Source organism: Mytilus galloprovincialis, chromosome 5 (genome assembly GCF_965363235.1).
Source record: "Mytilus galloprovincialis chromosome 5, xbMytGall1.hap1.1, whole genome shotgun sequence".
Lineage (NCBI taxonomy): Eukaryota > Metazoa > Mollusca > Bivalvia > Mytilida > Mytilidae > Mytilus > Mytilus galloprovincialis.
In genome coordinates, this window is record NC_134842.1 from 6,721,421 (window position 1) to 6,745,361 (window position 23,941).

The window sequence follows — 23,941 nt, forward strand, 5'->3', positions numbered from 1 at the left end:
TTTCTTAAACTATACTGGATTTCTACCAAACTTGGACAGAAGCTTGTTTATGATCATAAGATAGTATCCAGAAGTAAATTTTGTGAAAAAATAAATCCATTTTTTCCGTATTTTACTTTTAAATGGACTTAGTTTTTCTGCGGGGAAACATTACATTCACTCTGTGGTTAAAGTTTTTAAAATTTTAATAACTTTCTTAAACTATCCTGGGTTTGTACCAAACTTGGACAGAAGCTTATTTATGATCATAAGATAGTATCCAGAAGTAAATTTTGTAAAAAGATAACTCCATTTTTTTCTGTATTTTACCTCAAATGGACTTACTAGTAGATTTTCTTCCAGTTAACATTACATAAAGTCTGCAGTTAAAGTTTTCAAAACATTTATTAGATTCATTTACTATCCTAAATTTTTACCAAACTTGGACAGAAGCTTCTTACAATCATAAGATAGTATCAAGAGGAATATTTTTATTGATTTTTTTCCTCATTTTTGTTAAGCCTGCGATTTACAGCAAAAGTAGGCGAGACACTGGGTTCCGCGGAACCCTTACAAATTTTTATTTGATGTACTAATTTGATCGTGTGCTAATTTTATTATTGTCCGTTTAAAAATTTTGAAATTATTAAGAAACTAAGGTTTCAACTTCCTCAGGCAAAGTTGGCTTTAGATGAATTTGGCTATTTAATTTTTTTACATATAGCTCTCCAATGGTTTCGGTACTTATCCATCTTCGGATTTCAAATGTTTAGCTTTGAGCGTTCCTGATGAGGTTAAGTCCAGAAAAGCGCTTCGGACGCAAGAAATTTTTAAACGTGGTGTTTTCAATTCTTTTATCACCCTTCTTTAGACTAAAACGTTTATGCTGCAATAGCTATTTATTGTATGAAATAACATTAAAAAAAATGGACGGAACTATATTCTACTGTAACATCAATTGTTAAAGTGACAATTAATGATTGTGTCTCGTAACAAATTTACTTCTATGGCTCTTTAAAGTATTATAGTTTGTCGATACGTGGTTGATAGTCCGGTGATCGATGTGGCAATCACAACAGCTCTTATTTCATGATATTCTTGCGGTATATCAATAGCGACTCTTGTTCCTGTCGTTATTATGGGCATCATAATATCTGTCATTCCTTTTGTAGAGCCTATTGCCACCTGGTACGAACCAATATATGTAGGTTTAAACACGTCCTTCCAGTCTATATAGTTTGTGCCATGGTCAAACCCTTTCCCTAAAATTAAACATTGCATTATATAAATAACACAGTAGATCCACACTGAACAGGGTGATATAACAAAGATATTTTTGATGAGAAATTTACTGTATATTGACAAAAACACATACAAAAGTAAAACACAACTGTTACGCATAACACGTGTGTATGAAATCAAACAGGTAAAGTTTACTGTATATTGACAAAAACACATACAAAAGTAAAACACAACTTTTACGCATAACACGTGTGTATGAAATCAAACAGGTAAAGTTGGGACCAACAATATATTGGAAATGTGAGTATATAGACGTACACAATCCTCAAAACTATCATAGATTGTGTTTGTCATATAAAAGAGTTGCCCAGGGGCGGATCCAGCCATTTTAAAAAGGGGGGGGGGTCCTTACTCAGGACAAAAAGGGGGGGGGTCCAACTTCATGTCCCATTCAAATGCATTGATCGTCAAAGAGAGGGTTTTAACCCCCGGTACACCCACCTCTGAATCCGCGCCTGAACTTGCCCCTAAATTATCAAATTAAAATTAGAGACAAGTATATAATTTTAATTAAAGTAATACAAAAGCATGGACTTCTTGGTGGTTAGTAACCTCTTAGTTACATGTAACTAATAATGAACCATTCATCATGATATCAAACGATCCGTGATGCTGCATGAAGATTTGAATGATTGAAATATTTTAATATACTTTTCTGAACTTATTTGTATGGCTCACCTGTTAACAATGGTTTAGTATGTTCACATTCAATAAGTGCGTGATTGGCGGTACTAGAGATATTTCCAATATTTGTTCCTTTGACATCAACAATGTATGCCTCCTTGTTTTCCATGTGAATATTTTTAATTCGAATGTAATTTTTATTAGGAATTTCAATGTTCGAGAGCAGAGTTTTGTTTTTAGACACCCGAGGGAAATAAGATTGGATCCCGGAAGGATCATTGAAATTATCCCAGCGGAATGTTAGTGCCATCAGGTCCCCGGTGACATTACTTATTCCAGTGTCTGTTATAAATTCTATTTTTGAACCAATGTTTTCTGGTGGAATGTACGATACAACTGAAGGCCCACTATACGCATATCCAGATAATTGGACCCCATTTATACAGCGCAGTTTAAGGAATATTCTGCTTCCATGTTGGACCTTGAAATTTGTTGACCGAGATATAGATAACGACGAGGTAGCTGTCCAACCGATGATATCACACGATGATTCTGAAAATCCTGAAATAAAAATAACTCGATACAAAATGTCAAAATTAACTCTGACATTTGCAAAAACGTTTGACCTAATACAAAAGTGATGAAAATATAATTTGATAAACATTCTATGAATTGTTCCTGACATGTAGATAGAATATCAGATTACATATAAATATGTAAATGTATCCCTTCGTTTACGGTTTGTTATGTACTACTGCAATGAAAAAATATACCTATTCAAAATATTCTTTTGGGTTGTCAATCATGCCACATCTAATTATTTTTATATTGGTATTGTTTTAAAAGTGTTATATAGTTACGTACCAATACAATATTCACAAAACTAAAATCGTCGTCAAAAATAATTTGTTGTTGATATTTTATCTAAAAGATGCACTGCTCACTGAATTATGAATCATACTTTGTATTATTTACCAAAAAGTGATGAAAAATATATATCTTTCGAAACAAGATTATATAAATCCTTTTTGGTATGTAGAATATTTTAAAACTAGTAGCTTATTCAAAAGTTATATAATTACCATTTTGTTAACAGTTTATTTTGTGATAGAAAATTGTACAGTGAAATCTGAATCGTCTGGAAATTTCAAAAGTATCAGTTAATTACGTACCAATACAATATTCACAAAACTTAACATCACTTTCGTCGTCAATAACATGCCATCTGGTATGTACACTGGTGGTTGTGTCATTCTGGACATCATGTCGGTACTCAAGTGATGATTTAATATGCTGAATTATGGGAGGAGTGTGATCAATAATAAATGGATGCGACTCGAATTCAGTTTGTAACCCTGCATGATTTATAACGACAGCTTGAACATAAACACGCTCACCATGTGTCAGGTTGGTCTCTACCATATCATGCATACGATGAGATGATGATATTGCTGACTTTATCGTTTGTAGTTCGAACCCTCCGTAGGCGCTTCCAATTCCAATGTTGACTTGCTTTATGCCACTGTCTAGATCAATCGCTCGTACACAAATGGAAATGCTGTCAGATGAGATTTGTTGTGTAGTAATGGTTTCAATGTCCTTAGTTTCGGTAATTATTGAGGAGCATTTTAAGACACGTATTGCCATTTCTATTGATTTCAAACCCCCATATACATCCAATGAAAAATATTTCGGGGCCGTTTCAAATGCAAAGAAGTTGTATTCTGTTATCAACGAACCATCTGAATTACGAGCAAAAGGTAGAACCATTGAGACATCGTCAACTGCCAAAACAGCTTTAAATTCATACGTGACTTCTGTAACAGAGACTGTTATCTTATAAACTTTGTTTTTATGACATGTTATTTGGTCTAACCACCTATTTTTTCCAGTGATCTGTTTTTCATATATCTTATCAAAATGTTTACAATCAAACGATTGAGGCGGTGTATTGTCTATTGACAATTGCAGTGACGTCACAATGGGACTTTCATGGCCAGCCTTGTCAATAGCCTTGACCATGGCTGAAATCGTGTCTCCATGGTTCAGATTCCCATCGTAAACTTTGTGGTCGTGAATATCTAACTTTTGAAAACTAGATGATTCATTTGCCAATGGACCTTTGCCATTAACAATAAATCCTATGTAATATGAATCAACAAACGAATGTTCGTCCTCAAATCCATGCCAGGAAAATTGAACTAGTTGATTATTAGACTGGTAGATGGCATCGCTGTGATGTCCAGTATTGTAAACTATTCCAGCCATTGGCGCGATGTCGTCGATCGCAAAGCCATCGGAGCTTAGTTCAGTTTGTAGACCAATTTTATTGATGGCTCTAACAGTCGTGAAATATCTAGTCCCTGGTTCTAAAGAAAGGCCTGTCCAGTCTGCTCTTGTCTTGTGACCAACATCATGCATACGTACTATGTCATCAGCTGAAAAATAAATATTTTTATTATTAAATTTCTGTTTTTCTTCAGTACTGCTTGGTAAAAGGGAAATAAGCACACAGTTATCACAAGCACACAGTATAATTTCTAAATACATAGTGATAGAAATAATTTTCTGTTAATTTGTAAATGAATTGAACATACCATACGGCGAAGTTCCGAGCGATACCATCAAGTTCATTATTCCACTTTCGTCATCGTAAAAAACACCATCCCAACAGGATAATACAGAATGTGTTGATAGAATATAATCCGCATCCTCCTCACAGTTTGAAATGGAATCGATAATAAAATATCTCTTATGTATATCAGGTGGCGTGTGATCGACTTGGACTGGTTCTGATTGGAATATTTTATTCGATGTAAACGAGTACCAAGCTTTAACGTATGCAACATAGCTCGTCTGATGTGACAGTTTTTTCTGTGGAGACAAACAGAAGATGGCTTCTGTCTCTTTTCCGACATCACGCCACGGGTTTTCATTTGCTATATCAAAAATACCAGTACCTGGCTTCTCGTTCTGTATACCAAATGTATATTCAAAACGCCATATTGTTTCGTTTAAGTTGTCTGTCCATTCAGACTTTAGGCATGACGACGATCCACTTATACCTATATCGGTGTTCGGTACAATTATTCTTACTCTATCGGAACTTTCATCATTGTTATCGGGTTTGCTATTACACATCGATTGTGAATCGGTTTTACATTTATGTCCAACTACAGCACACGTGCAGTCGTTATTGCAGTATTCTGCCACACAAGAATGTTTCTGTATAACGAGGTTTCCCTTGGTATAATTCCGGTTAAAACTTGTTACATCAGTTGTTATTTTGCTCTGAGAACTTAAAAGACCAGCATAATTTTCTGCCCAGATAGTGAAAACTAGCTTCTCGCGTAATTTGATGGTACTATCGATGTCTATGGTTGTGCGTTGCATGGCTCCCGGATCTTGTTGATTAGGTTTGACCTTATAGGCGCCAATAATATCAGTACTACTGTAATCATAACCAATTGATATATAATATGATCTTATTTCAGATTCAACATCACTGAATCCATACCATGTCAAATTAAATCGTATAGAGTTTGTGATCCCTGACATCACTTCCCAATTTAATGGCGGCATAAATCCCCCGACTCTAGGAGGGGAATAATCGAGCAATACGTCAGAACTATATGAAGTGCTACAAAGTAAGGCAGCGTTGCAAGCTGTCACCTTTACTTCATAAACGTCTCCTAGACGAAGCTTGTTGTCTTTTAGCAATTGGACGGTAAAAGTATTTTCGTTCGATATGACTGTGTCTGCCATTGGAATATGAGAGTCCAACTTGCTATGAATCGAGATAGTGGTTCTTACAATAGGACTTCGATCATCGACAAATTTCCACCTTAGTTTGAAAAAAGATGGGTCTGACATTATTTGAAGGATACTAGACTGATTACCATTTACACTTTCTATAAACGGTCGGTTTATTAAAACCGGCGCAGTGTCATCTATTATAAAACTCTGCGAAGATCTTTTCACACATAGTTCCACTTTATTACAAGCTTTTACAGTCACAAACATAGGCACATCATCTTTAAGTTCAAGCTGCGTTTTAACAAATGATGATGATAAAGATACATTCCAACGATCCGTAATGTCACATAACAATGGCGTAGTACCAATGCATACTGTAAAATGGTCGATACCGGATTGTGGGTCTTCAAATCCAATCCATGTGGCATGTAGTGATGAGCTAAAATGAAAGCAAACATTTTCTTTCTGTAATCGTAAAATATGAATAATGTGCTTTTAGACAATCGACAAAAAAAAGTTTCACCAGAAATATTTCAACGATATATGTGTATACAGTTTTTTTTAACAATTATAGGCCACCGTACGGCCTTCAAAATTTACAAAACCCCATACCGCATTTTCAGCGATATGTTTGTTTGTCGTTAACCTTTCTTTTGTCTTTGTTTTGCCGAACTTTTGCTGAATGATATTTTTTTTCTAATTCTTAATTCATATGGTATCAACGCTTGTTAATAAAATGCTAACTACATTTGTTTTACGACAGTGTGTTGCACCAATACTTACTTATCAGACTGGTACCTTGCGTGAATTCCTGCTGCTCCAACAACTACTGAGCCAGGTATGGGAGCAGAGTTGTCAATTAATACACCATTAGATGAACCATGACTACAAATACCTACTCCATTACATGCTTTCAATATACAGTAGTGTCTAACTCCTTGTACAAACTTTGACGACCATGTCTTCACTGAAAAACGAAGTGATATTAAAATTAGAAGACGTGGTATGATTGCAAGTGACACATCTCTCCACCAGATACCAATTTACACAGAAGTTTACAGATATAGAATATAAATATCAACATCATCAAGGAGCAAATTCCATACCGCGTAGTCAGTTAAATACAAGGTTAAATATACATGTTTACAGTCTCATAGCTTTATTTCACGATACTTTATAACTAACATGTCGAACATCTTCACAATTTTTATTTATTACAATTGAATAATGCCAGGATTAAACTTCAAATAAATACAACATAAACATCCGCTGTAATTTGATTTGTTGTTGAAAGATAAAATGAGTTAATCAGTTATTACCGTTTTTCAAACCAACGGATGTCAGACTTTCTATATCGTCATTTCCAGCTGTTAAACCAAGTCCAACATAATAACTCTCAATCTGTGAATGTGGATCATGAAATCCTCTCCACTTACAAGATATACTTGTCGTATTTCTCTGGTAGTCTATGTCCGTCTACAATGTATTTTAAATTACTCTATTGATAGATCAAGTACATGAAATAGTACCTCTGCATTCTTAGAAAAAGAATAGTAGTAAAGGCTGGGTAACTGCACGTAATAGTTTAAACAAAAAAGTCAAATTGAAAAAATAAATCTGCAAGGTAATATTTAGAAGAATATATATCTGTCGTATTCAATTAGTGTTTTGAGCAATTCAGTATTTAATGTGGTACCTAACACTACAGGGAGATAACTCTGTAAAATCAGCTGAACGTTTTAATTACATTGCGTTGTTAAGGGAATATTAAGCTTCTCAATGATCAAAATTAGTGTTTGTCAAACTGTTATATACCCAGTGTATTTTTTCTGATAAAATGGTTGGTTCAAATTTTTATTTTTTTTGTCAAAGGGTCAAAGTGAATACTTTGTCAAAATTTTAAGAAAATTAAACGAGCCAAATTAATTTTAGTGAAGGTGTTGGGTACCACCTTAATAACTGTATATCAAATGTAAACAACACAAATCAATCATTATTTTGTAAACTAAAATCTTGAATAAAAGATAATACGTTGAAAATAAGGCAGCACTTTCTCTGGAATAGAATGTAACTTAACTATTTTCCAAGTTTGTGGGAGGTCCCCATGAAAGGAATACTTCTTTTTGTTGTGGTATTTGACTTTTATTACAATTGATATATGTTTAGATTGATTGGTGATTGTTATTACAGAATACTTGTTAGTTGCAATGATATCTATAAATTTTGTATACTCACTATATCTGTTTCAACTTGCATGTTCGAATGAGAAATATCCATAACGTGGCCAATTACTGGGGCGGTACTATCAGCTATAAACGGCGTCGATACAGAAAATGAGGAAAGACCAGCTCCGTTGGTTGCCTAAGATAAATATGAATTATTCTAACGGTGCAAAATTGTTGTTTTTCATCATGTATTACTAATATTATTGAATATCAAGAACAAAATGCTCTTACTCTGTAGAAATTAACGTATTAAAAAAAGACAAAACTACTGTATGGAATGAATGTGTATGCAGATAGATTGTTTATTTATACAAAATTTATGAAAAATTGATATTCATAGCTCATCAGTCAAAAACTAATTGACAATTCCAAGGCAAATAGTCAAAGATAAACATGACCAACAAACAAAAAACAAAGGAAATAACTAATGATTAAAAATATTTAACCTCACAAAAACTGTAGTTAGGTGCAAATGAAGGGATTGGCATGTGGCACATATCGTGGTTTACTTATGTAATTACATATGAAGTAATGCATCTTGTCCGGTTTCATTCAAGGACAAAGATAATGATCATACAGCTGAAATACATTTCTTGTTTTTAAACAGACTAAATTTTTAGTCTTTTTTGTAACCCGGTTTTGTTTTTTTGCCTCCATCGATTTATGAATTTCGAGCAGCGGTATACTATGGTCTTTATTTGAAGAGTTGTTTCATTGGCAATTTTACCATATATTCTGAATTTAATGTAAAATGATTTATACATATTTACAATTTTACGTATAGTTTGTAGTCTTTAATCAAGTAAGTACCTTAATGATAGCATAATACTGATATCCATCAACTAATCGACTGTCTCCATTTATTTCAGCAAACATATCAGTATTTTGGAATGGCACAATATCTGCAGAGTGGTTTGTAGAACCAATTCCAATTTCAAACTGTTCTATGCCGCTCTCCCTGTCATCAATCCCAAACCACTGGACCGAAATGTGATGACTTTTGACAAAGTGACTAATTCCTCTTTCAACTTGTGTTGTACCAGTTAAAGGTGAAGTGTTGTCGTAAATAACGCCTTCTGAATGTCTTTCAATAGACCGATTCAAATGATCAAAGGCTGAAATTATTTAAAAAATGCAAAAAGTGCTCAAATAAATTTACACTTTGAAAACAGAACATCATTAGAATAACTTTTTGTTTTGCTCACATGAAATTTGCGGATGTATTGATGCTTCTTGATACATAAGTATGAAAGGTTCTTCGAAACTACATAACCTATAAAACGCAATACCAAGAACGGTGTTAGCTACATGAATTGTCAAATTAAACCATATGTGAACAAACGATAACTTAAATACACCATGAAAAAAAACTATGTTTATACTCTTTATTTGTCAATCCATTGGTGTTCAATTTCATCACGTTATAATGTGTAATAAACATCTACCACTCAATAAACACCTTACAAATGTTTAATAGTGTATACGAGTTCCTTACTTTCACGAGCACCTGAAACGGTCGTGTGAGATTTGGTATTTCAAAAAATGTTGGCCTGGCTAGAGCATCAATGAAGATGTATTGATTATCGAAATGCGCATCTGGTGAAATACATTTGGTACCATTTATTTTATTAAAGTAAATGTTTAATTGATGCATATTCCACACTATTCAAAATAATTTTAGTTGTTACCTCGTATAGTAGAATGATATACTTTTCCTGGTTGTAAGTGTAAGTCTGTAACGAGAACACAGTCTGTCGAATCAGCTGTTGTAAAGGGTAAAACTTCAGTTCCTCCTATACTGGTACCTGTGTGATAACATAACCACACATGTATTTATGAGTATTTACAAAATGATGATTGGCATTCAATATTTAGATGATCCAGGTGTCGCTAGGGTCATGTAACCCCAATTTTTCATATATTTCTTTTATTTTGAAGATGTATACCTGTTCATAGATTGCGTAGGTAAAGGTTAACCTTTTTCCATATTACTTGGATTTCACTTTTACCCGTAGATAAGATTTTTAATGTAATTAAGTAGAGCGAGACTTTCGACAGAGCTTTTCATATGATAGGTCATGGGAACTTAATTGACATTTATCATATATTTCTGATAGTTTCCCCACTATTTAACATATTTCTAAAGTAAAGCGACACGTCCTATACACCTTGTATATAGGAAGTGGTCCGCGAATAAGTACAACTATGATGATGATTTATACCTATCAATATTATCATACAATTATTTGATTGTTATCTATTTGCAGATTAAGTCCATTTTTACATTAAATAATCATATCAAAACGTACTTACCTATTGCGTATTGGTAAAATGAAACTGCATCTGGATATCCCATGTCGACTGCGTGCACATTTCCAGTAAACCCTGACCAATGAATATTCATAGCGGAGCCTTCGATGACATAGCCATTTCTCGATTGTATAGAAACGTTGCCACCCTTCAGAACGTCATCATGAACAAGGAATCCATCACTACAACTTTGAAACACACCACTCACAGCGCAAATATATAACATTACATTCTCGGTTAGATACGGATTATTAAAATTAACAAACCCGGTTGTTGTATGCTTTGTAATTAAGCAAGAGAAATCAAGTGAACATTCTGTTGTTGGAATATTGTTATGTTTTGTAAGAAACCATTTTACCGAAACGTCGGAATGTCCGAGGAGAAAACCACCAATCTTTATATTTCGTTCTGCAAAGTCTATTTCATTGTTATGAAGAAGAGACATATACTTTCCAATGTGAGCACTGTATTTCAATTCTTTTATCTGCCTCATAACAGGGTTTTGAAGATTTAAATCATAAATTACCATTTTATCAAAGATATTTGGGTCATCTATCACATCTGATTTGGTGCAAGTTCGTTTCGTGTTCCCTGAAGGACAAATTGCTTCTATACAAATGTATGTTGTATGGTGTAGGTATACTGGAATCTTTAAACAGCTAAAATCCTGTAAAATCAAACATCTTAGTTACAAAATATCGTCAGGAAAGACAGACATTCTCCAAATACAGCAATCTTCTGATTAGACAGTCAAAAAATATAAAGCAAGAACGACATTGAGATAGAAAAATAATGTTTCATAGTTCGTTTTAATTGATTCATAGGTAAATTATATGCATAAGATAGTAAACAATGTGGTTAGGATATTCAAGCATTTTATTTCAACACTGATTACCCTTTTAAAGTATCATTATATCAAATATCGGGTGTGATGACATTTGTGTTCACGTCTACACTATTTTATTTGGTGTTATTTCTGCTAAGCCATGATCGCAATTATTGTGCAACGGAAATTGCAGTATAACTTATAAATAGGATCGTTTACAAGAATAGGAATAATGGGATAATTTAAATAATACGATTCACATCAAGTGTTTCTCCAATTATATTTGTATTAATCTTGAAACATTCAAGACGCTATTATTCCTTCAGAATGTCTAATAGTAATAGGGAAGTTTTACGTGCATTTTTTCAAATCTAATTTTACAAAAAACACACTAAAGTTCGTTACATATTTTTATTGTTATAAGTCTAACTGAAAACTCAGTTTTACCGTATGATGCTGTGTAGTTTCGTTGCCTTCATTTACTGTGACCATTCTCCAATTTATAATCCTTGTATTGCCTTCATCTTTAAACACTGACCACCTATACCCTAATGGGAAAGTTTCGATAAAGTCTGTAGTGCAGTGTGATTTCTGCCATCTTAACGTTGTCTTTGTGCAATTTTCAGCAAACTGAATTGAAGCCTGAACTTTCATATCCATTGATTTTACTTGTTCAACTATAATGTGATTAGAGGTGGACGGCAATAGACATTTCAACCCAAAACAAGCCTTTACAAACACCGTATAAGCCCCCTCCTTAAAATGACCAAGAAAATATTTAAATCTGTCCTTCCCAACCGATTCATACAATACTTTGTTTTCACAAGTAGTATTGTTTGTCATTTTGCATATTGCTATCTCATAGTTTGATAAATATTGTTCGTATTTGTCATTAATTGACCAGTACATAGGTAATAATGATTTAGAAGATTGTATTCCCATATCCGGATCACACTGATGGAGATGTAATGTGATGTAGGACGAGAGATTCGAATTGTTACTTTGTACATCGATCAAAACGCTGGAGACGGAAACTATTGGCATGAATGTTACAATCATATGATCGGAATTTTGCCGTTGATATTTAATAAGCAAATTTTGATTTGTAATTGCAAATGCAGCAGAATCTGCTAGTAGAGAATAAGTGACACCATGTTGAAGAGATTGAAAAAGTGTAAGTACTGACTTTTTGGACGAAGTATTCCAGCTTTTCAATTCGTTTTCTTTGCCACAACGAATACCATGATAAATCTTCATAGAGGAGGTCACAGTGGTACTGTTTAGAATTATAAACCCATCGGAGGATACTCTGTAGATTTCCTGACTTTTGTAAGATGCCCTGATATTCACATAATATTGTTTCTCTGTTTTAAGTTTGCCTATATATTCGCAAACCATTTCTTCATCGGTTGGGTTAAACACGTGGAAAGCTATTGCATCATCGGACTTGTTAATGGTACCAACGCCTACTTCGAATTGCATCTCCTCATTTGTAAAACCTTTCATTACAAAACAGTAAACCTTCGCGTCGTATATAGCGTCTACATCTTGATAAGGTCGTGTAGTTCCAGGGTCAACATCTAAAATTATCCCATGTCTAGGAGGAACTATATTTGGTAATTTGAACGAAGGTGTATCTATACTGCAATAATGTCCAGCATAGTTATACACGTGCATTTGAATATGGAAGTCTAAACCCTTCACGGAATCATACACTTTTAACTTTTTAATTGGGTATTTGATGCACTGGTGATGTAGACCACACTTTCCACCTTGTGATTTGATATTCCACTCTAGAAAAGGTGTGATGAACATATTGTCAATGCCTGCAATTATAGTAAAAATGTTATGCATTTTCTCAGAATATAAACAGTCTGACCTTAACACTTTGAAATAATGATAAAAAATACTTTAAGAACCTTTTTTCATTTTTTAAATGAACGAAATGTTACACCTAATTTGATAAACAACTACACAGTGTGGGAACGGAACTGTACGGTTTTCTCATAATTTGGTCATTCGGGAGACTGTCAAGCGGTGCTCCGACATTTGCAAAATAACAAGTTGCTTGCTGGAAACTTTGACGAACTCTTATGTTCCTATATAACGTTTCTGCTTCAAGTTTTGATAGCTAAAACATTCTTTATGTAAATATGAACCAATAAAATAATAAGAAAGATATATGCATCCAAACGTTTTCTTTAGAATGGTAGAGCTCCGTGTAAAACGATCAAAACTGTCACACAACAGCGATCAAAAATGTCAAATAAACATCGAAAAATCAATGTTTGCTACCTGAATTTTCACATGTACCTTTTCTGATATATAGTCTTACCTGTCTGAAAGTTTCAAAGCCATTGTCCCAGTAGAAATCTTAATATATTCATTTTCTCCATGTCAGATATTTTTATTGACTGTACAATTGCTTGCAAGTTTACTGTAATATCATTCGGAGCCTTCCTGTACAATCGCTTGGAGCTTTCCTGTAGAATTGCTTGGCCAAATTTATTAAATACATTGTATATACATTGCATTGATTGTTTCTTGCTGTCCTATTAAATTCATCTATGGCATTTGAAGTGAAAATAAGCATAAAACCAGTCATTTTGACAATTAAGATTCTATCAAGGAACCCTTTCAAGGTGACTATATCAGAGACAAAAACAAAATGTGTACAATAGATATAAAAATGAAGGTGTGGTATGATTGCCAAAGAGACCACTCTCCACAAGAGACCAAAATGACACAGAAATTACCAACTATAGGTCACCGTACGGTCGTCAACAATGAACAAAGCGCATACCGCATAGTCAGCTATAAAATGCCCCGAAATAACAATGTAAAACGAGAAAACCAACGGCTTAATTATATACAAAAAAATGAACGAAAAACAGATATGTAACACATAAACACAAAACCACTGGATAAATATACAAAACAAAAAGAAAAGGACAGTACAAAATATGTTAAGAATCTAATCTAGAATAAAACTGAAAATATTCCTGTTACAAAATAAATATTTATATATACCGAAAAGGTACTTTCTCCATGTCGGATATTTTTATTGACTGTACAATCGCTTGCAAGTTTCCTGCAATATCACTCGGAGCCTTCCTGTACAATCGCTTGGAGCTTTTCTTTTCATCGTTTGGCCAACTAGACTACTCCAAAAGGAGGGTAACCTACTTTACCTTGTTATGACTTCACGGTCCAGCTAGCAAGCAAGCTAGTCAAAGGTATTACTTTTTCCTACACACTCATTGCATTTTGCTGTAATAGTTTCTAGTGGCATATGACTAATTATAACTCATTAGTAGATAATGCTTACTATTATCTCTTCTGCCACATTCATGATCAGTTTATTTTTTCCATGATACTTTTGTCATATATTAAACTACTGCAATCCAATACAATATATGTCTGTCATGATTTTTCTCTCCTTTAACAGTTACTTATTTAGTAGTGTTATCATTTTTTTAAAACCTAAATTACACACTTAAAAAGTGTTAATGATGTTTGAAGCTTTTATTTGAATGGATGCAGCCTGCATTAGAGGATCCGGTATTCGGGGAGATTTTGGTGGTTGAAACCCCATTTTTTCCGATTATTTTTTTTATTTTGTGGACGTTTCAGTGTGTTCCGTGGTTTGGATCCCCCTTTTGCAGAAAGGCGGGATCCGCACTTGGTCTGATATCGTCAATAATAGTATGATGATCCGATCATTCATCTGATTTTTTATAGTTTGGTCTTGTGCTGTGCTAGTTTTGGGGAGAAATGAGCGCACACAGACATTTTTAACCCTGCCAAATTCTGTATGTACCTGTTTCAAGTCAAGAGCTCGTAGTTTAGTGGTTGTCGTTGGTTCATGTCTGTCATATATATTTTTCGTAAATTGTTTTATTATGAATTAGGCCGTCAGTTAAATTCGAAAGGTATTGATTCTTATTTTTCATGTCGGGACCTTTTATAGCCGACTATAATAATTGCTTAAATCCATTTATTTTTTGAACTTTGACAATCATATCACATCTCCTTATTTTTATATACAAGATATAAATGTGGTTTGATAAAAATGTTGTTCTTACTAAAAAAAACCCAACTGTTTCGTTCGTTTTATATTTTGTTGTATTGTTCAAATATGTATTTATTATTATTTTTTAAATTGCTGGTAAATATTATATATTAAGTAAAATTCAAAATATGCTAATTACCCTTCCAGAGAATCTGGTAACCTTTTCGGTATATATAAATATTTATTTTGCAACAGGATTATTTTCAGTTTTATTCTAGATTAGATTCTTAACATATTTTGTACTGTCCTTTTCTTTTTGTTTTGTATATTTATCCAGTGGTTTTGTGTTTAAGTGTTGCATATCTGTTTTTCGTTCATTTCTTTGTACATAAATAAGCCGTTAGTTTTCTCGTTTTACATTGTTATTTCGGGGCATTTTATAGCTGACTATGCGGTATGCGCTTTGTTCATTGTTGACGACCGTACGGTGACCTATAGTTGGTAATTTCTGTGTCATTTTGGTCTCTTGTGGAGAGTGGTCTCTTTGGCAATCATACCATACCTTCATTTTTATATCTATTTGTACACATTTTGTTTTTGTCTCTGATATAGGTGTCATACCACCAATTACTCCCTCAAATTTAGAACGTATGTGAAAGTAGGCCTACTCGGACAAAAAAAAGTGCATTTGATGTCATTGTTCACCTAAACTAACTAACAAATTTGCAGAAATGAAAGTTTTGTTGAAAGAGAAATATATTAAGACCATTTTGAGCCAAAATTTACCTGTCTATGAGTTTGCATAAAAAATTGAGGATTAATGCGCTCCATAGTATACTAATTTAAGATTTTCAGAAAACCAGGGGTTATTTTTAGTGGTACCTCCTTTCGGAAGCTCTCTGCTTTCTTATATGATTTTGAATGTATGTTGAAAATTGGCATGCAGAAAGGTGACACCTGTACAATTCAGGATATACCTAGTTTCTATGAAGTTAAACTTAAGGTAAAATATTTAGAAAGCTGTGAAAATTGCAAAATTTGGTTGAACAGATAGGGACTTTTAATTGGTGGTATGACACCTTTAAGCAAAATGCGGTGAAACATCAAAATCAGAAAACAAATGTTTTTTTTTTGTCTTAACTGATCATTTGAGATAATAGTAGCCACATTTCAATCTTTTTGGGGGTAAAATGTCACATATTGCAAATTTAGAGCCTAAATCTTGAGTTTGTCCTATTTTTAGCTTTTCCCATCCTGACAATATGCTTTTATATAAAAAATGTCCTAAATAATGTTATAAATGCACAGAAAGTTATTCTGTAGTGTTAAACATTGAAACATAAGTTGTTTACTACCCCCAAACAAATTTTGTCATGCAGATTTAATGAAATTATTTGATTTTTACCCCTTATAGCATTGCGTCATACTATGTACTTGGCAGATAGCATAGCCTAATGTAAGCACTGCAGAAACTCACAAAAACACCATTTATTATTCCAAATGAAATTTTTATATCTTAAATTTTATTAACTGATGTAAATAAACACAGTTAAATGACCATGACTGCACTTTTGATCAATTTGTAGTACTTTACTGACACCAGATGAAAAAAAGGGGGGTCAATATTCCTTGACACTTCAATACCTTGGATTTTTTTACTAAATTCATTGCAAAAATTGTTGGAAGTCTTTAAAGAAGTAGAACAAACAAGAAAAAATCAGCAAACAATGATCTTGATATTGAAAGTTTATGTTCCTGTAGCCCAAAATGAAATTTTCAAGTATTTTCTATCAAAGTCATACATTACAGTCAGTTTAAATTGAGCTGTGAAATTTTTATTATAAGTCGCATAATGCTCAGAAATGCTGTTTTAAACTACAAATTGACTAAGGATTAAGAATAAAGCAAAATAAAGGATTTCTAATCAACTTTTTTGTCTCTTTAGGTGTCATACCACCAATTACTCCCTCAAATTTAGAACGTATGTGAAAGTAGGCCTACTCGGACAAAAAAAAGTGCATTTGATGTCATTGTTCACCTAAACTAACTAACAAATTTGCAGAAATGAAAGTTTTGTTGAAAGAGAAATATATTAAGACCATTTTGAGCCAAAATTTACCTGTCTATGAGTTTGCATAAAAAATTGAGGATTAATGCGCTCCATAGTATACTAATTTAAGATTTTCAGAAAACCAGGGGTTATTTTTAGTGGTACCTCCTTTCGGAAGCTCTCTGCTTTCTTATATGATTTTGAATGTATGTTGAAAATTGGCATGCAGAAAGGTGACACCTGTACAATTCAGGATATACCTAGTTTCTATGAAGTTAAACTTAAGGTAAAATATTTAGAAAGCTGTGAAAATTGCAAAATTTGGTTGAACAGATAGGGACTTTTAATTGGTGGTATGACACCTATAGTCACCTTAAAAGGGTTTCTTGATAGAATCTTAATTGTTAAAATGACTGGTTTTATGCTTATTTTCACTTCAAATACCATAGATGAATTTAATAGGAGAGCAAGACACAATCAATGCAATACATATACAATGTATTTAATAAATTTGGCCAAGCAATTCTACAGGAAAGCTCCAAGCGATTGTACAGGAAGGCTCCGAGTGATATTACAGTAAACTTGCAAGCGATTGTACAGTCAATAAAAATATCCGACATGGAGAAAATGAATATATTTAGATTTCTACTGGGACAATGGCTTTGAAACTTTCAGACAGGTAAGACTATATATCAGAAAAGGTACATGTGAAAATTCAGGTAGCAAACATTGATTTTGCGATGTTTATTTGACATTTTTTATCGCTGTTGTGTGACAGTTTTGATCGTTTTACACGGAGCTCCAACATTCTAAGGAAAACGTTTGGATGCATATATCTTTCTTATTATTTTATTGGTTCATATTTACATAAAGAATGTTTTAGCTATCAAAACTTGAAGCAGAAACGTTATATAGGAACATAAGAGTTCGTCAAAGTTTCCAGCAAGCAACTTGTTACTTTGCAAATGTCGGAGCACCGCTTGACCGTCTCCCGAATGACCAAATTATGAGAAAACCGTACAGTTCCGTTCCCACACTGTGAACTAGCCATGGAGTCTTCTGTACAAAATGCTTTTGACAATATTTGATGACACGTGTTTGTATTAAATCAAATATCTTCAAAATAATATTGATATTTCACTCTCTAAAGCTCTCCTTTTAAGGTTAATTGTACTGCACTGCTGGATAATTTCGGTAATCTGTTTTTTTAGACTCTTTGATGATAAAACATATAATTACATACTTATATAATTTCGTCTGTTTTTTTTTAAATTAAACACGTTCTTCTTCTTTGACGTATCTATATTCGTTTGTTTGATTCAAAACATACATTGTTCTTTTCCAACCTACGATTATGAAGCATAACGGGAATCATTTCGACTGCTTGTATGTTATCAAGGATTTCATACATTACCGACTTACCCATACGAAACATTACTGATCCGATTTCTTCTGTTTGTTCGGTGTCATAAAAGTCTCTAATGTCCCATCTAGCAATCACATAACCATTATCAATAACGGGCTTTGGAATATCCTGACAGACTGGTGGTGTTTCATCGGCTAATATTGGTCCAAACCAAATCTTCGTATCTAGACCAGCTCTGTTTTGTACTTTAATGAATACAAAGATTTGTTCTTCCCCTATTAAACCTGGGTGATGTTGGATGTAGCTTGTTAGATGATGCGTTTTGGTATAATCCATTAAATCTGGACTATCAATTAAGGACTTGTCTCTCCCAAATCCTACATAAGCATGGGCAATCTGACTATGATCTTCACTGATGTTCAATGTGATATGAAAGAGATCCGTTGGAGTGTAGATGAAGTTTTGTTTATAATGACTTAGGCTGCGACACATGAACTTTGATACGGCATTATCTTCGTTTATAGTTTCTAATGTAATTGGCAGTAAAGTAAAAATGTCGTCATTGCTCTTATTTCTACATACTTTACTACATTCATCCCCAGATAAGTTAACTCTCAACAGATTTTGCTTCATGAGCCATGGAATGCCGTCATAACAACCTATAGATTCTACTGTCTGTGCATGTTTAATGCTTACGTTTACAATTTCCGGAACACTTTCATCGTATGTTATCCCGTCAGAACAAGCAATCTTTGAGGGACTCATTGCGTTATTAAAGGCTATAACAGTCACGTGATATTTGCCATAACCATCTGGAAATACCATTTTGGTAGATACGTGAGGGGTTTCTTGTACAAAAGAACCGTTTATATTACCGGTCGTCATGTCTTTCAAATTCTTGATACAACCTCTACCGATGGCTACTCTATAAAACTTTATGCCACTCTCATGGTCAATAAATCCATGCCAGTGTACAGTGAATTCATTTATACTTGTATAGTCTATATCTGAACTGCCTACTGGACCTTCCAAAACCACGCCTACCTCTGGCGGAGATTCGTCAACTAATATGTCAATATGGTCGTATGCGACAAGAAAAGCGTTGTTAGTTGCTGTCACGGTGAAGAAGTATCTTCGATTGTGATTGCCATTGTGTCGATTTAACGATTTTAGTTTTTTTAGTTCTGCCACGAATGTGGTAGAAGCACATGCACCAACTATTGGACAATAACAAGACGTTGTATTAACGCATGAATCCTAAAAAAGATATGAATAAAATATATATTATAAAAATTCACAACCGCTTCTGAATAAACAGTTCATATATCTCAGCTTTTATAATATTCAAAAAAAGCTTTCACATGAATAAGTTAATAATTGTTATAACAAGCCGTAGGCTTTTCTTGTCAAGGAACATGTCTATGGAAAAATTCTTGCTAACTTCTTCTATCAATTTTGTTAACGCATTCATAAAACATGTAAAAGAAGTTCATAATCGATTACAAAAGACAAACAAAAACATGGATATATGTGTTCCCTATTTAGCGAGAAATTTTAAATCTAAATTCTAATTGATGCGATCACATTTACCTTATTTTGCGCTAAATTGCATTGCAGTACAATACTAATGTAACAATGTCGAGCAGCTCTTTCCGTGGATTGTCAAAACACTAGACGAATCACCGTCATATACGAATTTTGATGCTGAAATATCAATATCCATGCATTAGCTTCATGCATGTTTTCTGGTGTATATTCTAAGAATAAAATGAAGTTGAATTGATTGATAACACCTATTTTTGTTCCAAAGGTCAATTAATACCTACCGATTTGTTGGTTTCCTTCACTCCCAACGCCTTCTGTATTAGTACTGTTTTATTTTCGTTCGTACCAAAGGACCATTTGATTTCCCGAATTCCACTGTGAACGTCAATAGCCTTAAATTCTAAATACATGCTTGATAGATCTGCACTGTTGTGTACATAAAGCTGTTTGTGGGCTTTCCGCACTAACCATATATCTGATATTTCTGGTACTGAGCGATCAATGTGAACTTGGACGCTATCGTTTAGGATGTTCTTCATTATATCTCGGGACTGGAGATGAAATTCAAATGTGTCCCCATCTTGCATAGGTGTTATTAAACAGAGCGACTGAGAGGTAAAATTTTCAACTTTTCCGGATAAAACATTATGTTTGTTGCGTAATAACGAATAGAAAAACTCGGTCAAACCGTTGATATTTGTCGTCCCATTTACAGGTAATATTCCATATGTCTGGTCATAAATTCCTTGAATTAATTTATATGAGTCTGTCTTGATTGGACGGAGTGGATTGTTATTAACATATTCAGTTTTCAAAAATCTATTTTTCCAAGAATAGCAAATACTGCCGTGATTTATTTGCCATTTGGTATTGTTTGATGCAGAATCAACTCTAAATGGAATGCGGTCATTTATTGTAATAACTGATGAATTGTCATATAAAACGAATCTCCTAGCATGTCGAACATTATCAGCTTTGTCTTTCACCTCTAGTAAAATTGCATATAACATCGGATTTTTTTCTGGTAATACTATATTTATACTCCTTTGATCTTTTGTGGCTTTATACGGTCCAGCTTTCAGACTATTATCTCTCATCAAAATGTCTGGTGTATTATCCGTAACTTCATAAATGCTTAACTCGTATGAATCAATTCCAGATGCAAGGAACTTTGTACCGTGTTCTGGATATGGGTCATACCAGTCGGGAAATGATATTTCTAAATACCGCGATTTAGTGAGTCGACTTGCCAGATGCAAAGGTTCTTCTGCACAGCTTCCTTTCACACGACAGAACGAGGGCGGTTTTGCATCGTGAATAAAACACAATTTCTTGGAATTATGTGTTTTCTCATAGGAAATTCTTTGTCTTTGTTGATTTTCAATATTTTCAGATACGAGATAACCTCCAGCTGATACATGAATTGAAAGACATAAACTGTAAAATAATTAGCATATCTTATAATATGACTTTTTAATACCCAAAGGCACGTACAGTTATTTACGAAAACTATTCTGGTTAAAAAAAATCTTTTTATCATTCATTTTGTAAAAACAAGCAACCTTGAGTGATTTTAGTACGTGGTTTACATTTAATACGCTCTAGACAGACAAAGTAATATTTATCTAATCCTAACATTTTGAAAAGACAATATGATATGTTACTTATAGAATGTATCTCGTTTTTATAATAGGGAAGCTAAAACGGGGAATGTCACAAACTATGACAATACAGAACACTCAACTTTAGTCAGAGATCTAAGGAGTTTTGAAATTGATGCTATGTATTTTTTATAAAATACATAATTATAATAAAAAGACTTGACAGATATTTCCTTGGCGGATCCAGGGGGGGGGGGTGGTTCGGGAGTTGCAACCCCCCTTTGTTGGATTATCAAAGAGGAAGTGGTGATGACAAATTTGTTAAAGATATTATGAATAGAAAATTTGATGTGATTAAATAGGTTGAGCAAAACGATTGTTGTGAGAGCAAAACAAAAGTAAAGTTACAGAAATTTAGAAATCTCAAAATCACCAAATTTTGTATCACAAACAAGTTTTTTTCAAGTTTTGCACTAATGTCAGTTTCTCAAATAAAAAGCAGCGAGGTACAATTTAATGAATATCTGTTATGAATAATATAATATGTGTAAACCTTACAATTCTCATAGATACCGATTTCTTTTGGAAATATACCATATGTTTTATAAATCTGTCTCTAGCTTTCTAAAAATACCCTCAATATCTTTATTGTTTGCTTCTTTGAAGGAGTTCTAACGGCACAAAAATCAGATAAATCTACCATAAAAAGACCACCTATTTAGATAGTAGATATATGGCGTATGTTCCAGAGTAATCCTTATAAATGACCATCTCAAAATTGTTTTCCGATATTTTTCTTAGTTTCAAATTGTGAGCTTAGAAGGCATATGACTCCAATTTTGATTTTTAATTGCCCATGTGTAACATATTTATAAAACACTAAAATATATTGTTATTAACTTAGAACCCAAACTTCCATAAAAGCAACTATCATTTGAATCACGTTTGTCCTTCTGACGAATAATAATGGGAATACTGACGAATGTAGAAAAAGACATAAGGATCACAATACAAGGCATATTTGTTTTTAAACCAGATTATAAAAAAATATATATTAACGTTTTTCTTTAAGGAATTACCTTTCACCATTATATAGTTCTTGTCTCAATCGTGTGGTCACATTATTAGCCGCATAATCCGTAATTGGTTCCGATGATTCGGCCTTCAAAACTTGTTTACCAATATCTATTCGGTGTCCTAAAAGAAATATAGTTAGACAGTACTGATAGGCGTCAACTGCAATGAATTTTATGATGGTTTTTTTCAGTCTAGAGTGTAAGTCTGTAGTGCTCAAGAAAACAGATATTTCAAACAGTATCATATATGAAGCGTTGACGTCGCTTGATGTTTATATTATTCATCAATTAATTGTTATTGTCAACTGCAGTTTACTCATTATAACATACATATGTGTGGCTTTCAAATTTCTAGTTGCCACCATCAATCTATCAAATACAAATATATTTTAGCTTTCAACATTAAACATGTTAAAGAACGCCATACGTTTCCTCATTTGACTATATGGTTAGGCTTATTGTTGAATACCGTATGCTTACGGTGACCGATAGTTGTAAACTTCTGTGTCATTTTGTTTCGAGTAGAGAGTTGTCTGACTGGCAATCATACCACATCTTCTTATTTTTATATACACAATAGGTTCTAACGTAAATTAGAAAACTGATTTGAATGTCATATTGTTGTAAATGACGGGTCTGATTTGATGAATTTAATTATGTATACGGCTAACAATATATCGTGGATAGATAGAGAACAACGGTTGTTTCCCCAAAATAGTTGGTAGATATATCTGGAAACGGATTTGAATTTAGAGAAATTTTTCAAGGATAAGAATGTATTCCTTCTGTAAATACTATGACTTTCAAAATCAATACAAGGTTTCTATTCAAATTTTGTATTTTTTCTCACCTGTTACGTTAACTTTATGTATTTCTAGATATACGCCGACTACACCAAACAGCTCTTCAGGGACAAACTTTGGTCGTCTATATTTATAGTCAGGTATCGCCACTTTGAAATGAGATGTCAAATCAATTTGCATACGGTCGACTTGGAATTTACCATAAAAGTCATTCTGGAGTGAACATTTAGATGTGATTGATGTTCCTGACAATGACATGGCTTGTTTTCCGTGTAATGAAATCGCTCTTGTTAGGCAACTGTCTATTTCAGGTATGTTTGAAAGATTGACTAAAAATACATAGCATCAATTTTAAATCGAGGAATTAGATAGCATTGCAGTTGTTTTTCGTTAAAAAATATTTTGCTTGTAATGTATTGAATACCATGAACGGTTAGGAATAACTCAACCGAAATAGACATTTAGA

The 23,941-nt window shown here is 33.4% G+C and overlaps 1 protein-coding gene across 1 annotated transcript; it reads right to left on the bottom strand.

Moving 5' to 3' along the window:
* Positions 1-859: 859 nt before the first annotated feature.
* LOC143075038 (uncharacterized) lies at positions 860-23,780 on the bottom strand. Its single transcript, XM_076250275.1, has 15 exons — positions 23,523-23,780; positions 22,676-22,793; positions 20,277-21,432; positions 18,507-19,707; positions 11,470-12,848; positions 10,200-10,863; positions 9,575-9,691; positions 8,697-9,001; positions 7,897-8,022; positions 6,981-7,137; positions 6,445-6,628; positions 4,503-6,100; positions 3,078-4,343; positions 1,960-2,466; positions 860-1,241 (listed from the first exon to the last, which is right to left on the bottom strand). The coding sequence occupies exons 1-15, from the start codon at positions 23,731-23,733 to the stop codon at positions 994-996; spliced, it is 9,237 nt and encodes a 3,078-aa protein (XP_076106390.1). The 5' UTR covers positions 23,734-23,780; the 3' UTR covers positions 860-993.
* Between the last annotated feature and the right edge of the window lie 161 nt (positions 23,781-23,941).